At 60.7% G+C, this 19,049-nt stretch overlaps 1 protein-coding gene across 1 annotated transcript in view; it reads left to right on the top strand.

Annotated features, from left to right (window-relative positions):
- Nucleotides 1-6,404, top strand: part of LOC117650580 — a 53,087-nt gene extending 46,683 nt beyond the window's left edge. The window contains exons 4-5 of the mRNA XM_034394107.1: nucleotides 4,710-5,025; nucleotides 6,282-6,404. Coding sequence (XP_034249998.1) covers nucleotides 4,710-5,025; nucleotides 6,282-6,355 — 390 coding nt within the window. The 3' untranslated portion in view covers nucleotides 6,356-6,404. The remainder of the gene's footprint in view (nucleotides 1-4,709; nucleotides 5,026-6,281) is intronic.
- Nucleotides 6,405-19,049: the final 12,645 nt, after the last annotated feature.

Here is a 19,049-nt window from a genome sequence, read left to right as displayed (position 1 = left end):
TCCATCTCTTTTCATTTTGTGTAGAACCAACCGAGATGACAGTTCTCACACGAATATCGTAGTCTCACACAAACGAGGATGAAAATAGGAAAGGAAAAGAGTGATTGGTGGCAATCCCGGACTGTGGCCGTGCTCCCTAACGCGCCAATCCCGCACATTTGCCCCTCAAGCGTCTAAGGCCGTCTCGAGCGGCGCCGCGACAGCGACCTTGAGCTTGACCCGTGCGCAGAGCAATCTGGCTAGGCCCGGGGCGGGACCACAGGCGGGGACCACGACCTTGTAAAGGCCGTCGCTCAATGAGCCCAAAGACGTTGAGCGGTCATAACTGTTCACACTTTTCCAGATCAACGGTCCTTACGACATCAAATGAAAAGCGTAACAGTAAATCCGTGAGTATGCCATTTGAGGACTGTGGAACTCGAAACGTCGCGTCATCGCGGCATTGTCGTGAGGTCGGGGCGGCCCCAGCGTTGGCCCGCGGTGCGTAGCGGCGGGTCGGCGACGCACAGCGCGCAGGCAAAGGTGAAATTGCTGGCGTTGCGTTGCCGCTGCTCGCGCTGCATGTTTAAATCATTTGAATGCTCTTGCTTGCGTATAAATTACATCCATAAATCTGTATTGCTGGGGACCGCCGCGCTGGAGGGGAGCGAGTTGAAAGAGGGTCGCGAGTGTGTGGCGAGCCGCGGCGCGGCCGCCCGCCGCCGCCCGCCGCCGCCCTGGCCCTCTCGGAGGAATAACAAGGACATTAATTTCGCCATGAATGCTCGAGGTATTACCAGAAAGTGGGAGGGAGGGGGGGACTCGGCGCCCCTCTCGGTGCCCCTCTCGGCGACGCACTCCTGTACCTGTCCCTCTGTTCCCGTGCGGCCAGTGTGCGCGCGGCGTTCTTTGCGGCCACAAAAACACGCGTGGTTTGGAGCGTCATTTGACGCTGTCTGCCGGGAAAATGGCAGCGTGCTCTTTGAGTCTTTGAGCCCGCCAGGACTGAGCCGGGACTGAGCCGGGACTGAGCCAGGACGACCTCCCCGCCCCGATGCCCGTGATGCCCCAGCGGCACTGTTTTTCATGCGCCGTCAAACGCGCCGCGCTGTGTTTTTCTCCGTCCCAACAGCGAGCTCTGCGGCGGAGGAACTCGAGAAACAGAAAGGGGACTCATAATTACCCTCAAATGTGACTCAAGTGCGGTATAATTAAATCTCCCTCCTTGATTCGAGACCCAAGTTGGTGCTCCGCGCGGCGGGACGGGCAGGCCTCTCAGCGCCACTTACCCCACAAAACAGCCAAACAGCGAGATCGACTCTGGCGGGGCGGGATGGGGCGGGCTGCGTCGGCTCGCTTGGCCTCAGCAACCGGAATGAGGCGAACCCGACGCCGAAACGCTCCGCGGCATTCGGAGCCGATGGCGTCGGGTTGCCGTCCACCGCGGCCTGGGCAGGGCCCAGGCGGGGCCCAGGCAGGGCCGAGGCAGGAGGGCACAGGCAGGGCACAGGCAGGGCACAGGCAGGGCACAGGCAGGGCACAGGCAGGTTCCAGTCCCCCGGAACTGCCGGTAAACGACGCAAATAGCCCCGGATTCTCGCGGCATCCAGCTACACAATCTGAATGCTTACTTCGCGGAACCACTTACCGGGCGAGTGCAGGTGCGCGGCGGAGCGCAAGAAAGGACTGCGCACCCACACTCCGCCCCACTCTATTGGGTCTCTATTCTGTCCCCGCTCCTACTCCCCCGCCCCCCTTTCCCGAGAGCTCTCGTCGGAAATCGACAGTGATTGAGTTTTCATTTCGTTCGGATCCCTCTGCATCCCGGCGTGTCCCCCACATGCCGTGGCGTTGTCGACGTTTCGTCAATTTCGTTTTCCCCCTGATACGTCGTGCAGCATCCCGCGTCCGCCTCGCGTCCGCCTGGCCCGAGTCCTTCGTGCCGTGTCTCTGGAAATGGGATTGGCAGCCCCGCAGCCCAGCCCCGCCGTCGCGGACGTCCCCTTGTTCGCGAACCTCGCCGAATTGGCCCGGAATCCGTCTCGTGGCTTTCACCGCGCCTCGCCCTCGGCCGTCCTCGGCCGCCCTCGGCCCTGTCGCTTGCCGCCGATAACGTTCCCAACTTGACTTTCGGGTTGCGCCCGATGCCGTGGAATCGCCCGCCGTTGCGGATGCGCCGTGTTAAGCGACCCGCAGTGGCAAGGAAAGCTAGCTCATTATTTGGGGTGCCGCTGCGCATTATCTGCAGCGGAGGGGTGTGTGGCGCGCAAATACCGCAGCAGCGGGCAAGCGAGGCGCAAAGACAGGGCGGGGCGACGGGGCCGCGCACCCACGAGGCGAGGGAAGTTGACGTCTCTCGCGGTGTGGCGAGACACCGTCCGCACTCACATGTGTGTGTGTGTGTGTGTGTGCGTGTGTGTGTGTGTGTGTGTGTGTGCGCGCAATTTCCTGGAGCAGCTTTACTGTTTGGAAGAACTTGGTCCAAATAGACGAGTGCCCTTCAACGAAGAACTTGTCGGCGCCGGACTGTATTTGATCGCGGTGGCAGGGTGCTTATTTCTCATGATCGAGAGCTCAGATGGTGACCAAAGTTACGTGCACCGTCCGCTTGGAGTGGATCAACGCACGGCGTGCGGCCAGGCCGCAGAGAAAAGGGGCCAAGAAATTAATCAACGATTCATGCATTCGCTAATCCATTCACCAAGGGCTACTGACGAGGTTATTCGCGGGACTCATCGCCTCCTTGCCCCGCCGCGTTCGCGCGCCCCGATGTCGCGAGCAGTCTCGCCACCCTGTCGCCCTCCCGAGTGGAAGGTATTTTCGCACTCCTCCGCCTTCAGCCCCACCTTAATTTCCTGCCACCAAAAAGGCAATCCTCGCCTGGAATTCTCCTGGCATTCAAACCACTCCCTCCCCCTTTCTCTCTCTCTTTCTCTCTCTCTCCCGTCTCTCTCTCACACACACAAGCCAGTTGCATTCATAGCAGTCCATACACTGTTAGAAATTCTGTCGTAAATTAGCGACAAAAAAAGTCGCTAATTTTCATAGCGACGGAAATCGTTCTTAAACTACTTCGTCGTAACTGAACGACTAAAAAATCATTTCTCTACGACAATGTCGTAATCACGATTACATATTTTGACACCTAAAATCCCCGGAAAGTTGGTGAAAAGTTACAATTTGGTCACTTATTTACGATTTGTGTCGTTTATTTACGATTCATAACACACATTTACGACAAGAGTCGTTAATGTACGACTGAAGTCATAACTGAACGACATATTCGAAAGATAATTTACGATTGTTCGTAGACTTACGATTAAGTCGTAAATTTACGACTTAATTCGTTTTAAAACGAAACGTGTTGCTATCAAAATTAGCGACAAATATGTCGTACATTTACGATTCAAGTCGTATATTTACGACTTGAGTCGTAACAAAATATGTCGTTTAAAAACGACATAATTGTTCTACAAAATGTCGTAAATTTACGATTATTTTTAACAGTGTACGAAGAGGGATTTTTTTTTCCGTATAACATCCAACGAGGAAAGAAACATAGGTGGAATTTTTGTTTGTTTGTGTGCACATTTCCTTTTGCTTTTGACGCTTGGAAACATTAATTTTATCGGAAGCGATTCAAAGAACGGACTGTCTGTCCCATCTGCACTCTCGTAATCAACTTGGCTGGTACCGTACGCTGTGACTGCGCCGCACGGCACTGATAAAGCGACGGAAATGAAGCGGGCTTCCCTGAATTGGCCGATGCGCCATGTCGGGACTAGCGGTCCCGCTACGCAGTGTGCGTTGGGTTCCAAAATGTTTTATCGTTCTTGCTCATATTCGTTGACTTTTCTTAGTGACGTTATCGCCTTAAGAAAGTACTGTACAGTCAACACAACTATTAATATAAAACTTTTTTCTTTCAATGGAAACTTTGCCGGCTCGGGCCCTTTTCGCCTGCTGGGCCGGCGATGCTCGACCGTCCCTTCCCCTCTAACCTCCCAGTGCTGTCCGCGGCCGCGACAGCTGCCCAGTGGCTACCTGCCGGACTGCGCTGGGTCCCATCCGGGCGAAGCGAGTCCGGCTGGCTGCACCGACCCGAATCAGCCGGATTCTAGGCAAGCAGAGTGCCCGACCACGCCCGACCAGTACCTGCAGCGTGGGCCGTGTCAGCGCTGCCCGTTGCGGCGTAGCCAGGCGTAGCGCGTCCACGAGGCGTGCGTGGAATGTTGTGGAGAAGGAAGGGAGCCATTCATACGCGGTAATAAACGGCAGCCCGCCACAACGGGGCCGCGTAATGCAGCACGCGTCACACGCTGGACAAATACCTCGTCCGCGAACCACGTAACGCCGCCAGGATCGGGTGGACACGCAAACAGTGTGACAGTGGCTGTCCCGTGAGTCTGCTCGTCCTGAGGACGCGTCCCGGTTTACTGGCCTGCCCCGGCCTGCCATCGCCGCGACGAGCAGAGCGGCTGCTGCCTGGCACGCGGCGCACGACACGACCTCGCGATATAGGTCGTACAACATTCCGGTACATCTGTTAGCACAAGACTTGAGTGGGGGCGGGCCCCAGACGCGCACCCTCGCGCAAACACTCTCTCGAGAGAGGATGTCTGAGGGTGTCTCAGGGGCGTGGGATGGCACGGGTAGCGTTCTGGCGGAGTGACCCGCGACGCGCTCTAGCTAGGGGCTGCAAATGACACACCGACCATTTCTGTTTGCAGATAAACTCCTCTTCGGAACGGACCTTCCCGACCCCGCTGGGCTACGGCCGGCCGGGGAGCAAGGCCGGCAAGCAGCAGTCCCCGGCCGCCAACCGCTACGCCGTGGCCGCGGCCGCGCTGGAGGACGAGGCCAAGCGCGTCACCACGCTGTCCACGCTGGAGCTGGAGGTGGGCCCCGAGTCGTTCCAGTACGGCAAGGCACGCCTGCAGTGCCGCAGCGCCATGTGGGCGCTGTGGGAGCGCAACGCCATGCTCACCCTGGAGGAGGAGCGCCCCCGCCTCGCCTCCGTCATCGGCACCGGCGAGACCAGTGCAGGTGGGTGCAGCCATGGGCTGGCCATGCATGGCCGTGGGCCGCTGGGTGAACCGGAAGGCTGAAACTAGGTCTCACTGCAAGGGCGGGGGACTGCAGCTGGGAACTGTTCTCGCGCAGTGCCACGTGTTGGCCGGGCCTGCCGGGCCCGGCCCCAAAGTGGGGGAGAGAAGGGCGACCGGGTCGGCGCTAAAGCGTGCCAAAGGGAGAGAGAAAGCATCCGGGAACGTATGCATGAAGGTTCTGAGTGTCTTTGCATGTTGACGCGACACGATAAGGAAGTCGTCCCGCGCGCCGAGGCCTTCCCTGCCAGGATAGTGCACCAGTGTGCGAGGTGCACAGGCGCCGCCAAGGAAAGAATACACACACACACGCGCGCGTGCTTTGTGCCCCGGTGCGTCGCTGAGTACGCGGCGTAACGGCAATAAATTCGCGCGGAGTGGGTGCTTCCCTTTTGTCTAGCACTCCGCAGAGCGCGCCGCCGTTTCCAAAGTTTCCCGCCAGGGGCGACAAAAAAAACAGCGAAAAGGGAAAACCACGTGGGAAAATCTGGGCACCTTGGCGCGCCCACACGCGAGGGTGTTGTAGCTCGATGGCGCGGTCAGCGCCTCGCCTCTCCCCTCGACGAGCTAATTAAGGCCTTCTGCCCACAAAAGGCATTGTCGTTAACGCCGCACCGACACCGCCACTCCATTCCGGCACGGCGACGCCGAAGAATAGCCGCCAGTGGCGCGGCAGGCAAGGCGTAGGAAGGCTCCGTCGGGCCCGAGAAGAGAAGCTTCTCGTATCGCGTGCCCGAAGGAGCCCGTTTCGGAAGTTTCCAGAGTCGCGAGGACGAAGAGCCCTGCCGCGAAAGGCGGCTTTGTTGATTTTTAGAAAATGAAAGAAGATAGTTCCCTCCGAGATGGGGTATAGGAAACAACAGACAGATTGTCATTTTAAGTCAAATGCTGAAAATTTTTCTACTTTTTTTGTTTGCCTGTGCTAAGTTGTGGTTGCTGCGAGTGTTCTATTTCAAATAAAACCTCTTCTTTAAAACAGAAAATATTGCAATTCTTTGTCGAATCACAACACATCATGTGTTCGATTCTCGTCCTCTCCTTGGGGACCAAAAAGCTCAGCACCGTGTCTGGTGTTGGCCCTGGCCCTTTGTGGACCTGGCTGCGGGCCTAGTACCCGAACACACGCGCTTGCAGATTGTTGCCTGCCGCTTGATTTGCTCACTGCTCTGTTGGCTCATGCTGTGCGTCCCTCCGCAGGCTGGCCGCGGTTCGCCGCGGGGACGGTGCTCGTGTGGGCCGCGGCGCTGTGGACGCTGCTGCTGGCGCGGTAGCGGCCACCCCTCGGCCTCTAGAGGAGCGGCGGACGCACGCTGAGGGAGGCCCGCGACTGACTGCGCGTGACAGTGCGCACGCGTGCGTTGGCCTCGTCCGCGCACGCCAGCCGCCGCGTCGCTGTCGCCCCGTCGAGGGGCCGTGCTGCTGTGGGACTGTGAAATGCTGCTTCGGACTTCAATCACAATCGCCGGCGAAGACGAGTGCCACGCGTGAGAGTGTGCGTCTATGTGTGTGAGTGTGTGAACGTCACAACGGCGTGGACCTGCACGGCAGGCTTAGAAATGAGAGAGAAAGTGATGCGTGCGATGTTGTTATAGTGTTGTTGAGTGGCGATGTTGTTGCCTCGTCCGGCGTGTGAGAAAGAAGACAGACGTGCGCATGGACTCAAGAGGAAAGCCTTGTTTTGCTGTGCGGGCCGCAGCGTATGGGATCTTGCTGCCTCGCGAAAGAGGCGCGGGCTCCCAATGTTATGATATTGTCGTAGGTAAATCTCGGACTATACGTTGGACGTGGAGTGGACGACTGTGGGTCCCACGTTCAAGCATCAGTATCGGTTTTATTTATTTCTCAGTGTGGAGATCAGTGTGAAATGTTATGTGAATCGGTTAGGGCCACGATAGAGGGCATACCTGTTTATGCCTATAGGCTCGTTCGGAAAATCTTTAGTCTCTTCCAAACAATATGAAGTAATTATTATGAACTCATTGTGCTGTGAAGTAGCTGGCGCAAAGTGTGTGTGTTTGTTAAATGAAACTTACTAAACTTTGTGACTAACTTCTACGATGTAAATACTAATCCTATTGAATGTGGGCCGCCTTGGCCATTTATAGCTTCGTAAAAGTGTGAAAACTCGGAGACGCTTTTACGCTCCTGTGTTTACAAATCCTGACGCATAAAAAAATTATTCTTCTGAAATCTCTGAACAGGAGGAATGTTCGCGGTTTCGTGAAAACACGAATCCCAACGCTCAAAACAAAAAAATTATTTATGTTAACGGGATTTCTAAATGTCTTTACTAGTGTACTGTACATATTTGGTCCCCTAGAACCATTCAGATGCAGGATTCCTGCAAAAAAATAAGCTAAGCATAAAAGGTGTGTCTTTATTTTACCTGTAAATAAGATTTGAAACATATGTCTGTAGCGAGAGATTCTCATTAAAGGCTTATGTTGTGATGTGAACTGACGCGTTTCATTCCACCAGACCGCACCACACGACCGCTTCTGTGGCAGGCGGGCTGAGTCTGTTTGTGTGCGGGCCTCGCGTCGCCACATTACAAGTCGCGAAATAGTTATTGCTTTCCGATAATGATAGTGCGCGGCCAATGGAACACAGACTGGCGCCGCGGCCGCGGGCTGCTTACATTCAATTACCTGCGCCGACCGTGGCGCCATGCCACAGCAAGCGCAGCCAGCGCAGCCAGCCAGGTGCACGCCAAATCGGCGCTCCCCTTCCCCTCGCCTTTTTTGGGTCGGCTGGCCATCGCTGCCCATTCAGGCGGCGGTGAATTGAGTCCGTTCCCGAACATCGGTGCAGTCGTGCCACGCAGCGCTACGCGGCGCAACTCCGCGCGGTACATGATGATCGACTCGAGCCGAGCCCAACCACAGTTCAGGATTCCAACCAAGTCGCTCTGCCTGCCCAGGACGCCACACGAACCGCCAGACGCCGATCGCTCACGACAAAGTCCGGGCGGAGCGCTTCGGAGCGGGCCAGCAGGTCGGACCCGGCTCCGCACAACCCTTTGTCGTGAAAGAGAGTGGCAGACTGTTTGGACGACACTCGCTCACACAGACACGGCATTACTTGCTGACGGAAAGAAGACCCGCGCTAAAGGAGAGGAACAAAGAAACCCTCGAACTCCGAAAATTGATTTCACGCCCGGACCATTTTTGTCCGAGTGAGATTTCTGCGCGTAGACTCTGCAGCTGCCTGTCAACCCGCCAGTGGAGGTGAGACCCCTGGGAAGTAGGCCAAACTAACACAGTACCCGCCCCGGCCAGGCAGGCCAGGCAGGCCAGACAGGCCAGGGCACATGGACAGCCTACGGCGTCCGTCAAAGAGAACTCGTGATTGACCGAATTCCCGGCGGATCGAGGAACTGGGGACGGACTGGGTGGGACGACCACCGCAGTGTGTGGCGCAGCAGCGCGGCTGGCAGGCCGGGCTGGGGTGGCTGTGGGCCTCTTCTTGTCCATCACAATGAAGTGGCTTTCAGTGTAATCGGATTTGAACCCCACACGGCCCTGCTGCCTCCATTGATCACATACGAGTGTTGTGCCCCGGCGACCGCGGTGGAGGCCATGCACCCCACCCAATACGCCACACACGGCCAAGCTCGGCCCGCCAAAAAAGGAGGAGAGAGCATCCCAGAGGTGTGGGCGTCTCTTTGGACGCCGGTGGCTTGTCCTCCATATGGACATATTTTACCCTTTTTTTACAAGTCACCGCGGCCCTTAGCCCCTCGCTGCGAGCGCGCCGCGCGCCCCGGGCAGCAGCAGTCGCGCCGCGCACCAGCGGGGCCCAGCGGGGCGCACGGCTTATAAAGCGTAAAAAATTAGGACTCGCCAGTATCTTCACAGCGCAAGCAGCTGAGTTATGAGACGGACGTGTGGTCCGGGCGTGCTAAAAGCGCTCCGAAAAAGGGCGTGAGGACCGTGGAGGCGGCCTGGGGCCTCGGGCCCTGGAGAATAGAAATGAAACCGAAAATGAGCGGCCAAAGAAGCGCGTCGTGTGAGAGGGGGATGGGGAGGGGGAGGGGCCGGGACCGGCGGGGATGATGAGTCTGGGGTTGGATGGAAGTTAGGGGTGCGGTGACACCTATGCCACGCCGACAGGCGGGCTGGGCGGGCAGGCCCAACACCGCGCTCCCTCCTCCCCGCACACGCCAAGCATGCTCCCACCACGCTCCTCCACACGAAGGCTCCACGCCCTTACGCCCCCGAGTGTGACGGCGCCTCGCGGCCCGGCGGATCCATCTGGCTCCCCAGACCCGGCCGCCTTCCGGCCTGCTCGCTGCGCCACGCAGCGCCACGCAGCGGGTCGCATGCCTTCGGAATAGTTGGCCCAAGTTAGCTTAGTTATCCACCGAGTGAACTTAACGTTCCGGCACTGCCACTGTGGTGCGGGGTCGGATATGAATTGTTTGCCAGGACTGGGCTGCCGGGCTGGCATGGCGGGGAGCGGCCTCCAAGATGCGGCGTACGCGGTGGGGCGCGGCGGGGCGTGGCGGGGCGCGGCGGGGCGTGGCAGGGCGCGGCGGGCGGGGCCGAAGGAGGCCACCTGCACCTGCCAGCCTCGAGTCAGGAGTGTTCTTCCACGAGCCACCATCCTCAACAAAGTTAGGCGGCTGCGGCCCGCAATCAAAACTAAATTAAACACGTCATCACCGGAAACGGGGAGCCACCAGGCCTGCGACCTGCCATCCGGGAAAGGCCCTCCAGCGCTGCCCGCGCGGAGTGATCCACGCACCTCGTCGCAAACCTCAAAATTTACGCCCCTTTCTGTGGAGGCCAGCCGAGCCAGCAGCGGGCGTGGGGAGAGGGGATCACACTTTATTCTGATAACTAGTTGAAAAACTTTCCAGCGACTCTCCGGATTGCTGGCAGTGGCGCGGCCTCGCGGCGGGCGGTGCAGTCCGGCAGTCCGGCGCTACACATCACGGCCTATGGCCTTGCCTATGGCTCGCCGTGTACAACGGCCCGCCTGCCAACAAAGTTTCAGTTTCCAGTTTGGCGGAGACAGCCTCGGTTTGATGGCACTGATGCCCTTTGCCCAGCCCCCTCCTCGCAGTTGTAAATTGCCGCGCGTCCCTTTGAGGGCGAGATGGGCAGCGCCGCCAAGACACAGGACAGGGGCTGCGGTCGGCAGGGCGGGCCGGGCGGGCCGGCCGGGGATCGCCGTGGCCGGTTGATTAGGGAAGCAAACCGCTTCTATACATGCCGCAAACGGCTCCCCGGAGCGTCATTCCAAAGGGCGGGCCAGGGCGGCAGTAGGGCCAGCGAAGGGGGTCCGCTTGCCCTCATCACTGACCCTTCAGCAGTCTCGGGGGCGAAGGGGGCGGTGGGGTGCTTGCCGCTGCGGCCAGGGAGGGCCAGTCCAGGCCAGGGCCAGCAGCAGGCGGAGCCGGGCCGAGCCTAGCCTAACCCGGGCGTCCCGAAGTGGCCGTGCGTCCTCGCTACTCCGCGACGTCTACGCCCACTTTCACCTTGCAGAGGAGTCTCGCACTGGGCTCGCGTCTAGGTCCTCTTACTTTTTCCTTATTCCCTCTGAGGTTTTGTTGGCGAGGAGAGTTCCCAGCCGCGTTGTCGACACGCTTTGTCCATCACTGCCCCTCCCCCCTCTTCTCCACACTTTCTTCGTCTGACTTACCTTCCTTCCTCATAGCGGAATGACTGTCTGGTCAAGTTCTCCACTCGAGGAGCAGACGAACACAATGAGGGCAAGACCCTGTGCACGGCAACCAGGAAAACTCAGCCGCCGGACAATGCGCTTGGCCGCAGACGCCCGTGCTTGCCGCTACAGAAATCCCCAATAATCCACTGTTTCAGTAGTTTAAATACTACAGCGCCAAATACTGCGATGAAAAAAGAGATCGTATTTTAACACAAGGCAGCCGGCATCACCGTGTTTGACAGCGTCACTTCCACTATGTCACCGAGACGTAGGCCAGGCAATGCATGTCAGCACACACTTGTTGCCCCCCCCCCTTTTTTCCCTACCCCCGGCCCACTTTATACCGGTTGGCTCCAAAGTACCGAAGCACTACATCACTCCGGAAAGCTGTTGGAAAGACGTATTTCATTTGGCGACACTCTCCGCTCCGACTCCCGGTATCGCCGGTTCGTGACGTCGTACGCTTCTTTCGCTGACGTGAGCTAACGACCCGCGCCCCCTCCCCGCCCCCTTCCGGCCCCTCCGAGGACTCCAGCCTCGACTCAGGCGGCCCCTTGTCCACAGCAGTAAAGTCGGCGTCACGGCACTTCGCTGGAAAATAGAGGTTTCCCGCCGCCACCGGGGAAATCGTTATTTACGTCCTTCTCTGCTTTCGAATCGAAGCGGGCGGGGCGACGCGGCAACGCGGCCGCACCTTTTGGCCGGCGCGCTGCCGCCCCCGCTGCTGCCGCCCCCGCCGCTGCCGCCCCCGGAGGATCCAGACAGCCGAATGAGGTTGCAACCGGAAGCTCGCGACGTGCACCACGCTGCTCGCGGCGGCGCCGCTACTCTAGTTGCCGATGGCGTGCTTGCTGTGCAGGGTGCTCGAGCAGTGAACACCGAGTGCGCTTCCAGCATGCTTCCAGTGTGCCTCCAGGCCTCCAGGACGCGCAGCACGGTGGCGCCTTCGTCTCGGCTGCTGTTCTGTTCGGCCGGCTTGCGCGGAACGGGGGCAACGGGGCCGTACGGGGCAGTGGGGCTCCCTGACGGCCTTCACGGGCTTCCCGAGGTTCATGACGGGGCGCGCGTATAGGTGCGCACCCTCACCCTCACCTGCCGGGCTGGCGGGCACTTGAAACCCTCCAGCGGGGCGTGGGCGCGCCGAGGCACGCCGAGGCACGCCGTGCGCGGCGGGGTGCCCCTCTGGAAGGGAGATAAGCACAATGAAGAGCCCGGGTGCTGCAGCCGCTCCAGCACCCAGCCCCTCCCCCGCAGCGGCCCGACACCGCCCATATGTGGCTGCGGAGGGTCGGCCGGCCGGGCCGGGCCGGGGATGCTGACCGGAAGGAACCGGCGGACATCCTTTGGGACGGGGCCGCTCGGCGGTCCACCCGGCCCAGAGGCCCCGCGGCCCCGCCCGGCCCGGCCGGGGGCGGCGAGCGGCCGGGGCAGGTTTTCTCGCGAGGATTGTTGTCGGGATGCCGCCCCTGAGGGCTCTGCAGGGCTACGTGGAGCTACGCCACCGGCAAACCGCCGCCGCCCTGCCAGCCCTGCCAGCCCTGCCAGCCAGCACGCGTGCTACCGCCCCATTTTAAGAGTCTGATTACGAGCTACTGCACCCCAGGTGCGGCGCGCCCGACCCGCCCGGCCGGGCTCCGCTCTCCTCTCCCATTCCGACGCGCTGCCGCGGCCTCGCGCCACGGGGGTGTGTTAAATATGCCGGAAGTTGAATTGTGGAGTTGCGATTAAAGACCTTGATATTTTTGCACGTTTAACTTATGGAAATTCTGGCGGCGGTGGAGCGAGTGGGGAGCGAGGAGAGGGAGCTTGACCAGAACAGCGTGGGCTGCAGCGATAAACAGCAATGGAGAGGGGAGCCTTGCCCTGCCCTGACGGGACTGGGCTCGCCGAGTGTGGAAAACAGGTCAGGGCGCACACGGCACCCGGCTCGAGCTTTCACGAAGCGTCCACGTCGACACTCTGCCTGCGACGTCCTGTCGGCCCCACTGCTGCAAAAGTTTGCCGCACCTGGGCTAACTGGATGAACTGGATCATGGCCAGGAAAAGGCAAAAGCGAAACGCGCTGACGGCCTCGCCGGCCAACTAACTAAACTGCGAACGGCCACGCGGAAGGCCTTTGCATGGCGGAACGGGCGGCTGACAAGGGGACCTGACAGTCGCTGACACTTTTACCGTGTTGCTGGCCTGGCTCCGCAGAGATGGGATCTATCGCATGCAGTGCCCGCACTGCTAACATAGCGATATTTTTGGCCTGTCCCGTGAACACATCCTCCATGTTCTGCCAGCTCTTCTGCGGTTGACGAGTGCCTCGTGAACGCCAAGCAAGGCGTGATGCACCTGCAGCGGCACCCAATGCGACGCGGATCGGATAGGAACGGTCCCAAAGAAGGACGGGGCTGCAAAGCATGAAAAACGACCCCATTACCTGCCCAACTGCTCCGAAAGCCTCGCCGTTCTCTTCGCGTGGAACGCCTGTGGGGTGGGCCGGCCCGCCGCGCAGCCAAGCACCCGTGGTGCCTACCCGCCGTTACCATTACCATTAAGGGCTAGACCACACATGATCGTATGCCATTTCGGGCCCGACACATGCTCGCCTGCACTGCAAAACGAGACATGGCCGTCCTTACTAGGGTGACCCGCCGGGCGGTGGCCGCCCGCACGGCGTCGATCGGGACAGTGGATGGCATGCCGTGCCGCGCTCCGGCCGCGCCCCGGCCGCGGCGGCATGATGCCATGGTGGAGTCGAGCCAAGAAGTCGGCAAAGAGGCGCGAAATAACGCCGCGTATTACGAAACCAGTGCGGCTTAAACGGGCCATTCCCATGCTGGCGTTCGGCGCTGCAGCCTGGCGGGGTGCGGCGGGGCACGCGGCGGCGCGCAGTGTGCCAGAAGATCAGCGTGGCCACGGTCTGCGGACACGTTCGTTGCGAAGCCCACAGCCCTCGCATAGGGCTCGAGTCCAGCTCATGACAGCAGCAACGTATTCGCCTGGTTAGAATGGCAGTCCAGGGGTCGCCACGGGCACCTCGCCATTGAGTTGTCGAGTATGATTAGAAAGCTCAAGTGCTTTAAAGCGCGTCCGGCAAACCGGTCAGTCTAGCTCTCCTTGCACGGCGGGCCCAGGCCCAGCCCCAGGTGCGGCCCTGAGACGCCTCCCACCGTTGGCGGCAGGGCCATCGCCGCGGCTCCGCCTTCTTCTCTCTTCTTCGCGCCGAGGGCCGCGGGATTCTTTCAACGCGTCCGATGGCGGGCCGGGCCGGCCGGCCAGGCGGGAATGAGACTTGGCAGGCGAACGGAACGCGCGGCCCGCCGCCCGCGCCGCACTTAGCAGCCTTTGGGCTCGCCATTACCATCGAGATTAGGTCCACTCTGGGATGAGGGGGAGGGGTGACCGGAACAAACACTACCCCACGCCCGGCCCGGAGGAACGGAGGAACGGAGGAACAGGGTTAAGGACCGTCGCGACGGCCTGGGCGGCCAGGGCGGCCAGGGCGCCGGGCGGGCAAAAATGCGGGGAATGGGGACGGCCTTGGGAGGCGGGGGCAGGGGGCGGGGGCAGGGGGCGGCAGGGAAATCTCGGTGCCTCGCCTCGCAAGTGCCGAGCAGGCTCAACGAAGCACTCATTGTCGTTCTCCGGCGGGGCTGCCCGGGCCCGCTGCCTATCCAGCACAGCACCCCGTCGTCGCTAATGCGTCTCCGTTTTTCCTGCTGCCGATTCCAGGAGAATGTGTTGCAGAGTGTGTGCCGTTCGAGATTCTTTTTCTCCGAATGACGCCGGCGTGGCCGAGGCGGGCCGAGGCGGGCTGAGGCGAGCCGGCCGGAGGTCCGAAGGGCCTAATCTGGCCGCCCGAACGACCCATAAAACGACTCGCCTCGGCCCGCCTCGGCCGGAGGCTGGAGGAGTCCGAAGACGACCGCCGCGGGCTGCAGCGGCGGCCGGGGGTCCCGCGCCACGCCTCCGCGGACAGGCTGGGGCGGACGGACGGGCGCGTGGCAGAGAGCGTGGCGACGCCGACAACTTTTCTAATCTAATGTCGAAATTTGGAAATAGGGAACGTCCAGGTCCAGATGTCATTACCCAGACATCAAAGCGGGGCCGCCCCACGGCCCCACGCCTCCGCGGCCCCGCAGCGACCAGGCAGCGCGGGCAGGCAGCGCGGGCAGCGGCAGAGGGACGCGGTCGGGTCTGTAATTGGGTGTTGGAAGTTGTTCCGCTCGGCTGTTTCCGCTGTAAGGGGAGATCGTGAGCTAATCTTTGCGGGGAGTGTGTACCTGGCGGCCAGCGAGGCCAAGGCGCCGCCCCTGCCCTGCCCTGCCCTGCCCTGCCCTGCCCCGCCCTGCCCTGCCCTGGCCTGGCCCCGACGATGGTACAAGTTGGATCGAGTTTATCGCTGAGCATAACCGCCCGGCTGGCCCCGGCTCAACCTTTCGTGTGCCTTTCTCTCTACACTGTGAAAACATTTCGCTCAGATAGACCATTCCGGCGAGGGCTCAGCTGGCATGGCAGCTGGGTTAATTTCGTTGCGGGAAAATGAGGCCGCATAATTGCGTTAAATATTTTTCTTGCAGAGCGAGCGCGCCCACAGAAAACTGCCCCTGTTCCCGCATCGTAAAGGATTCGCGAAGACAGCTGCGTGAAAGTGGAAGAACGTAGTATATTTTTGTGTCAAAGTACCAAATATGGCGAATCTTGGGACACGCGTCTGCGAGCGCGGCAGCGGCGTTGCATTTGAAGTTCGGAGATCCGCGCGGGTCTTATCACGCGTTCGGAAAAGGGGACGGGGAGGGGAAGGGGGTGGGGGGGGGGGGGCCGCAGCACGAGCCCCCTGGAGGCCGGCGAGATAGAGCAGCACGACGTGTGCCCTCGCTGCGGGGCGAACAAGACGCGCAGAATAAAACTGGTCCCTGATACGACGAGCATGTGGGGTGGAGCCCGGAGCAACACAGTTCAGGGTTCGCGCCGTCGGCATCCTCCACGCAAACTGATTTAAACCGCGGCGGCGTTTTGTTGAAATGTGCCGAGGTTTCCGCACTGAAAGTTGGCGCTGGTAAATGTTTGCTGCGAAAGGGGCTGCGGTGCGACGGCAGGCTGGCGGGGGGCGGGGGGCAGGGGGGGCGTGGCCTCGCCAGGCCTCGCCGCTTCAAACTGACCGCGTCAGGTATAAAAACCCTATCTCGGTAATGAGTGTGGAGATAGCGCGCCGAGCCCAGCCGGCCGCCCGGCCGGCACGGGCCGCAGGGAAGGGAAGGGTTGTGGGGCCAACGTAAGATTGCGACACAGAAATGCGGAGCGCCCGCCCCGCGCGTCCAAGAGACTCGCCGCCTTTTTTCTTTGTAACAACCCCCGGGCAACGTGATTAAAGCCCCGGCGGCTCTAGAGCAGCGAAAGCAGCGAAAGGCGTTTAGCGTCTGGCTCGTTCCTCATTACCCCGGGTTAAAGTTTGATGTAGCGTGGTGTGAGATTTCGGCGGGGGTGTGTGAGGTCAGGTGTGCATGGAGGGTCCGGAAGGGGCGGGGGAGAGAAGCCGGCGGGCCCGGACGGGGCTGGAGAGAGGGGGGGCACCTCGGCCGGCTGGTCAGCGCCAGGCGTGGCACCAGGCTTATGAGCGACTGCACCTTAATGATGACGCATCGCCTTTTGGACTGCGGGGCGTGGAGCCCTGGCACTGCCCTGGCAGCAGACGTATGTTTGGCGGGCCGCCGCGTGGCTCGCCTGCCACCTCCAGCTCCGTGGTCGCGAAGCGCGAAGCGCACTCCCCCAAACTCATCGCGCGGCCAAACTTCCACGCCCCTTTTTATCCTCTCTTTTTGACTGATGAGCTCCTACGGCCCTCGTCGTCCGTTGCTTGAACTGCGTCGTGTGTGGGCGAAGCAGGGCAGACCAGGCAGGGCAGGCCAGGCAGGGTAGGCCAGGCAGGGCAGGAGAGCCAGGCCCCGGGCACGGGTGTCATTTGGGCCGAGGGCTTCTGCAGCAACACCGGCCAGCCATAACGAGGACGGTCTGGGCTGGCCGGGGCGGGCCGGGGCGGGCCGTCCAGGCAGCGCTGGCAGCCGCAGGCCTGTCGCCCGTGTGGCCGGAAGGGCCGGAGGCCTAAGAGCACCACTTGTGGTCTGGCCTGCGCCCCGCCGGCCGGCCGGCCACCCCGGCCCGTCCCACACGAGGAGCGTAACGAGGGGGACAACAGCGGGGAGGACAATAATTGTTACTGACGAAAAATAGGTTCCGTTTACGAGTGCCAAGCTACCGACGACGGCCACATGATCTGCTGTGCTGCAAGTGCGGCTTCCAGCCCGCTTCCAGGATGGTGCAGTTTCAGCCTGGTACTCGGGGCGGTCACCGGTAGTTCAATTAGCATGGGGCCTCTCTTGTGGGCGGCTGCCTCGCTCCACCCTGCCCCGCCCCACCCTGCCCCGCCCCACCCCGCACCACCCTGCCCCGCCCGACCCCGCACCCAGACTCGGCCATGCCGTGACTGCGAGTCGGCAGTTTGGTTCCTGGTCAGAGAAGCTCGGGCTCGCGGCAACAGAAATCCAGACAGCTTTTCCTTCGTCGCTGTCGCCGTGGCAGTGGCAGTGGTGGGGCAGGCAAGTCACATTCCTGACCCCGTGTCCCATTTCGCGAGTAGCCTACCCAGCCAGCAGGCCCAGCGGCCTGGCGGTGCCTGGCAGCCCCGGCAGCGGCAGCGCCGCTCAGACCAACGCCGCCCGCCAGTGAATTGGTGGAATGTTCCATTTGCGTCGGAAGATAATTTAAACATGTTTCGAGATTATTACCATGCTAACGAAGTAATTTGCGTCTGTGGGCTGTGGGTTCAAGGTCCCTCCCTCCTCCGCCTCCGCCGCCACCTAGAGTCCTCGAAGTCCTCGAGATGTAAGACACAGTCTGAGCCTGATCCCCGGCTGAGGATCCAAACCAGAGAATCCAATCGGGGGGGGGGAGGGGGGTGCCCAGTAACCACCCAGTGCTGCGCAAGAGAGACAGAAGATTCGGCACTAGCCGAGGCAGCCGAGGTGCACTCGTGTGCACTCGGGCCGTCTCCCGAACGGCTGCCGAATGTGCGTGCGTCCCGCCGTCGTCAAATACGCACCGCTTCGCCATCTCCACGTCGTGGTTGACGGGGAACCCCTCGAGCCTTCGGTTCGGTGAACCGATCCACAGCCGTGGAGAATAGAGCCATGAAGCAGCGGCCGGCGGTCGGTTCGGACCGAAGTCACTCTGCGGTGGAACCGACTAGAAGGATTACTATACCGCTATACACTCTACTCCGAATCGGGCAGGTGTCTGTCGCTTGCACTGTTAGACTCGGTCCTGAAAGAAACAGGAAACACGTATTTGAAGCACCAGGAAACCCGTTTGCAGGACGGGTTGGGGGGGGGGGATTCAACCGATTTACCCTTTGGTACTGGAGAGGGGTGCCATTGGCGACGATAATCACCCGGTTCCAGGAAGGTTCGGAATGTTTGGGGCAGTCGGTCCTGGCGGCGTCATACTGAACTCATCATTTTTTCGAACGGAAACTCATTGGTTCTTTGAGAAGCCGAGGCCTGAGGCATGCGGTTGTCCCTGTTCCCGGCGGAGGCAAGGACTCGCCACACAGGCCGTCCTGACTGGCGCGGCCTTGCAGACTTGCGACCCAAGCTGCAGCCTTCGCATTAATTAGCTTGCGCCGGCAGTTCGCTGCACTTTGGTCTGTCGGCAACTTCTAATGACGTCAGAGCTGGGCAGTGGGCTGGCTTCCCCAACACACGCTCGACCCAGCTGTCCCGACTTCGGCAGACCGCCCGGGTCGCTGCCAACTTGTTGGCAACAAGGAGAACACAGCGGAGGGTCCGTCACGCAGAGCAATGCCCTGATCAGGCGCGGTTTAAGCAGCTTCCGACAGGGGAGGCGATTGTGTATATTTTGCCTACCTACAGGGGCACCCGTTTAAAAATGATCTTGCCCGAAATCGTGCCGGATGACGGCAGGATTTCGGGCATGCCCGGCCGGCACGCCCGAAATCCGCCCCGAACCAGGAGTCCGGGCTTGCCGAAAAATGGTCATTTTGTTGGAAAACAAACCGATTTTCGGCAATGCCGGACGCTTGCCGGGCATGCCGAAAACGTGCCGAACCGTCCCTCCCATTAAGCTGCAGGGGAGGGGGAGGTACCTGGATGGCGGTGCCCATTCAGTCTCGCACACAGGCACACTCGTACACACACAGGCTCACATTTACACACTCGTCACATACACACACACGTACACAGAACGCTGAAGGAGAAACACTGGTTAGTATTGGAACCCAGGACGACCGTC

The sequence above is a fragment of the Thrips palmi genome, unplaced genomic scaffold (genome assembly GCF_012932325.1).
Source record: "Thrips palmi isolate BJ-2018 unplaced genomic scaffold, TpBJ-2018v1 HiC_scaffold_5, whole genome shotgun sequence".
Classification (NCBI taxonomy): domain Eukaryota; kingdom Metazoa; phylum Arthropoda; class Insecta; order Thysanoptera; family Thripidae; genus Thrips; species Thrips palmi.
Note: the sequence above shows the minus strand (reverse complement) of the source record. Positions and strands in the feature narration are given on the sequence as shown.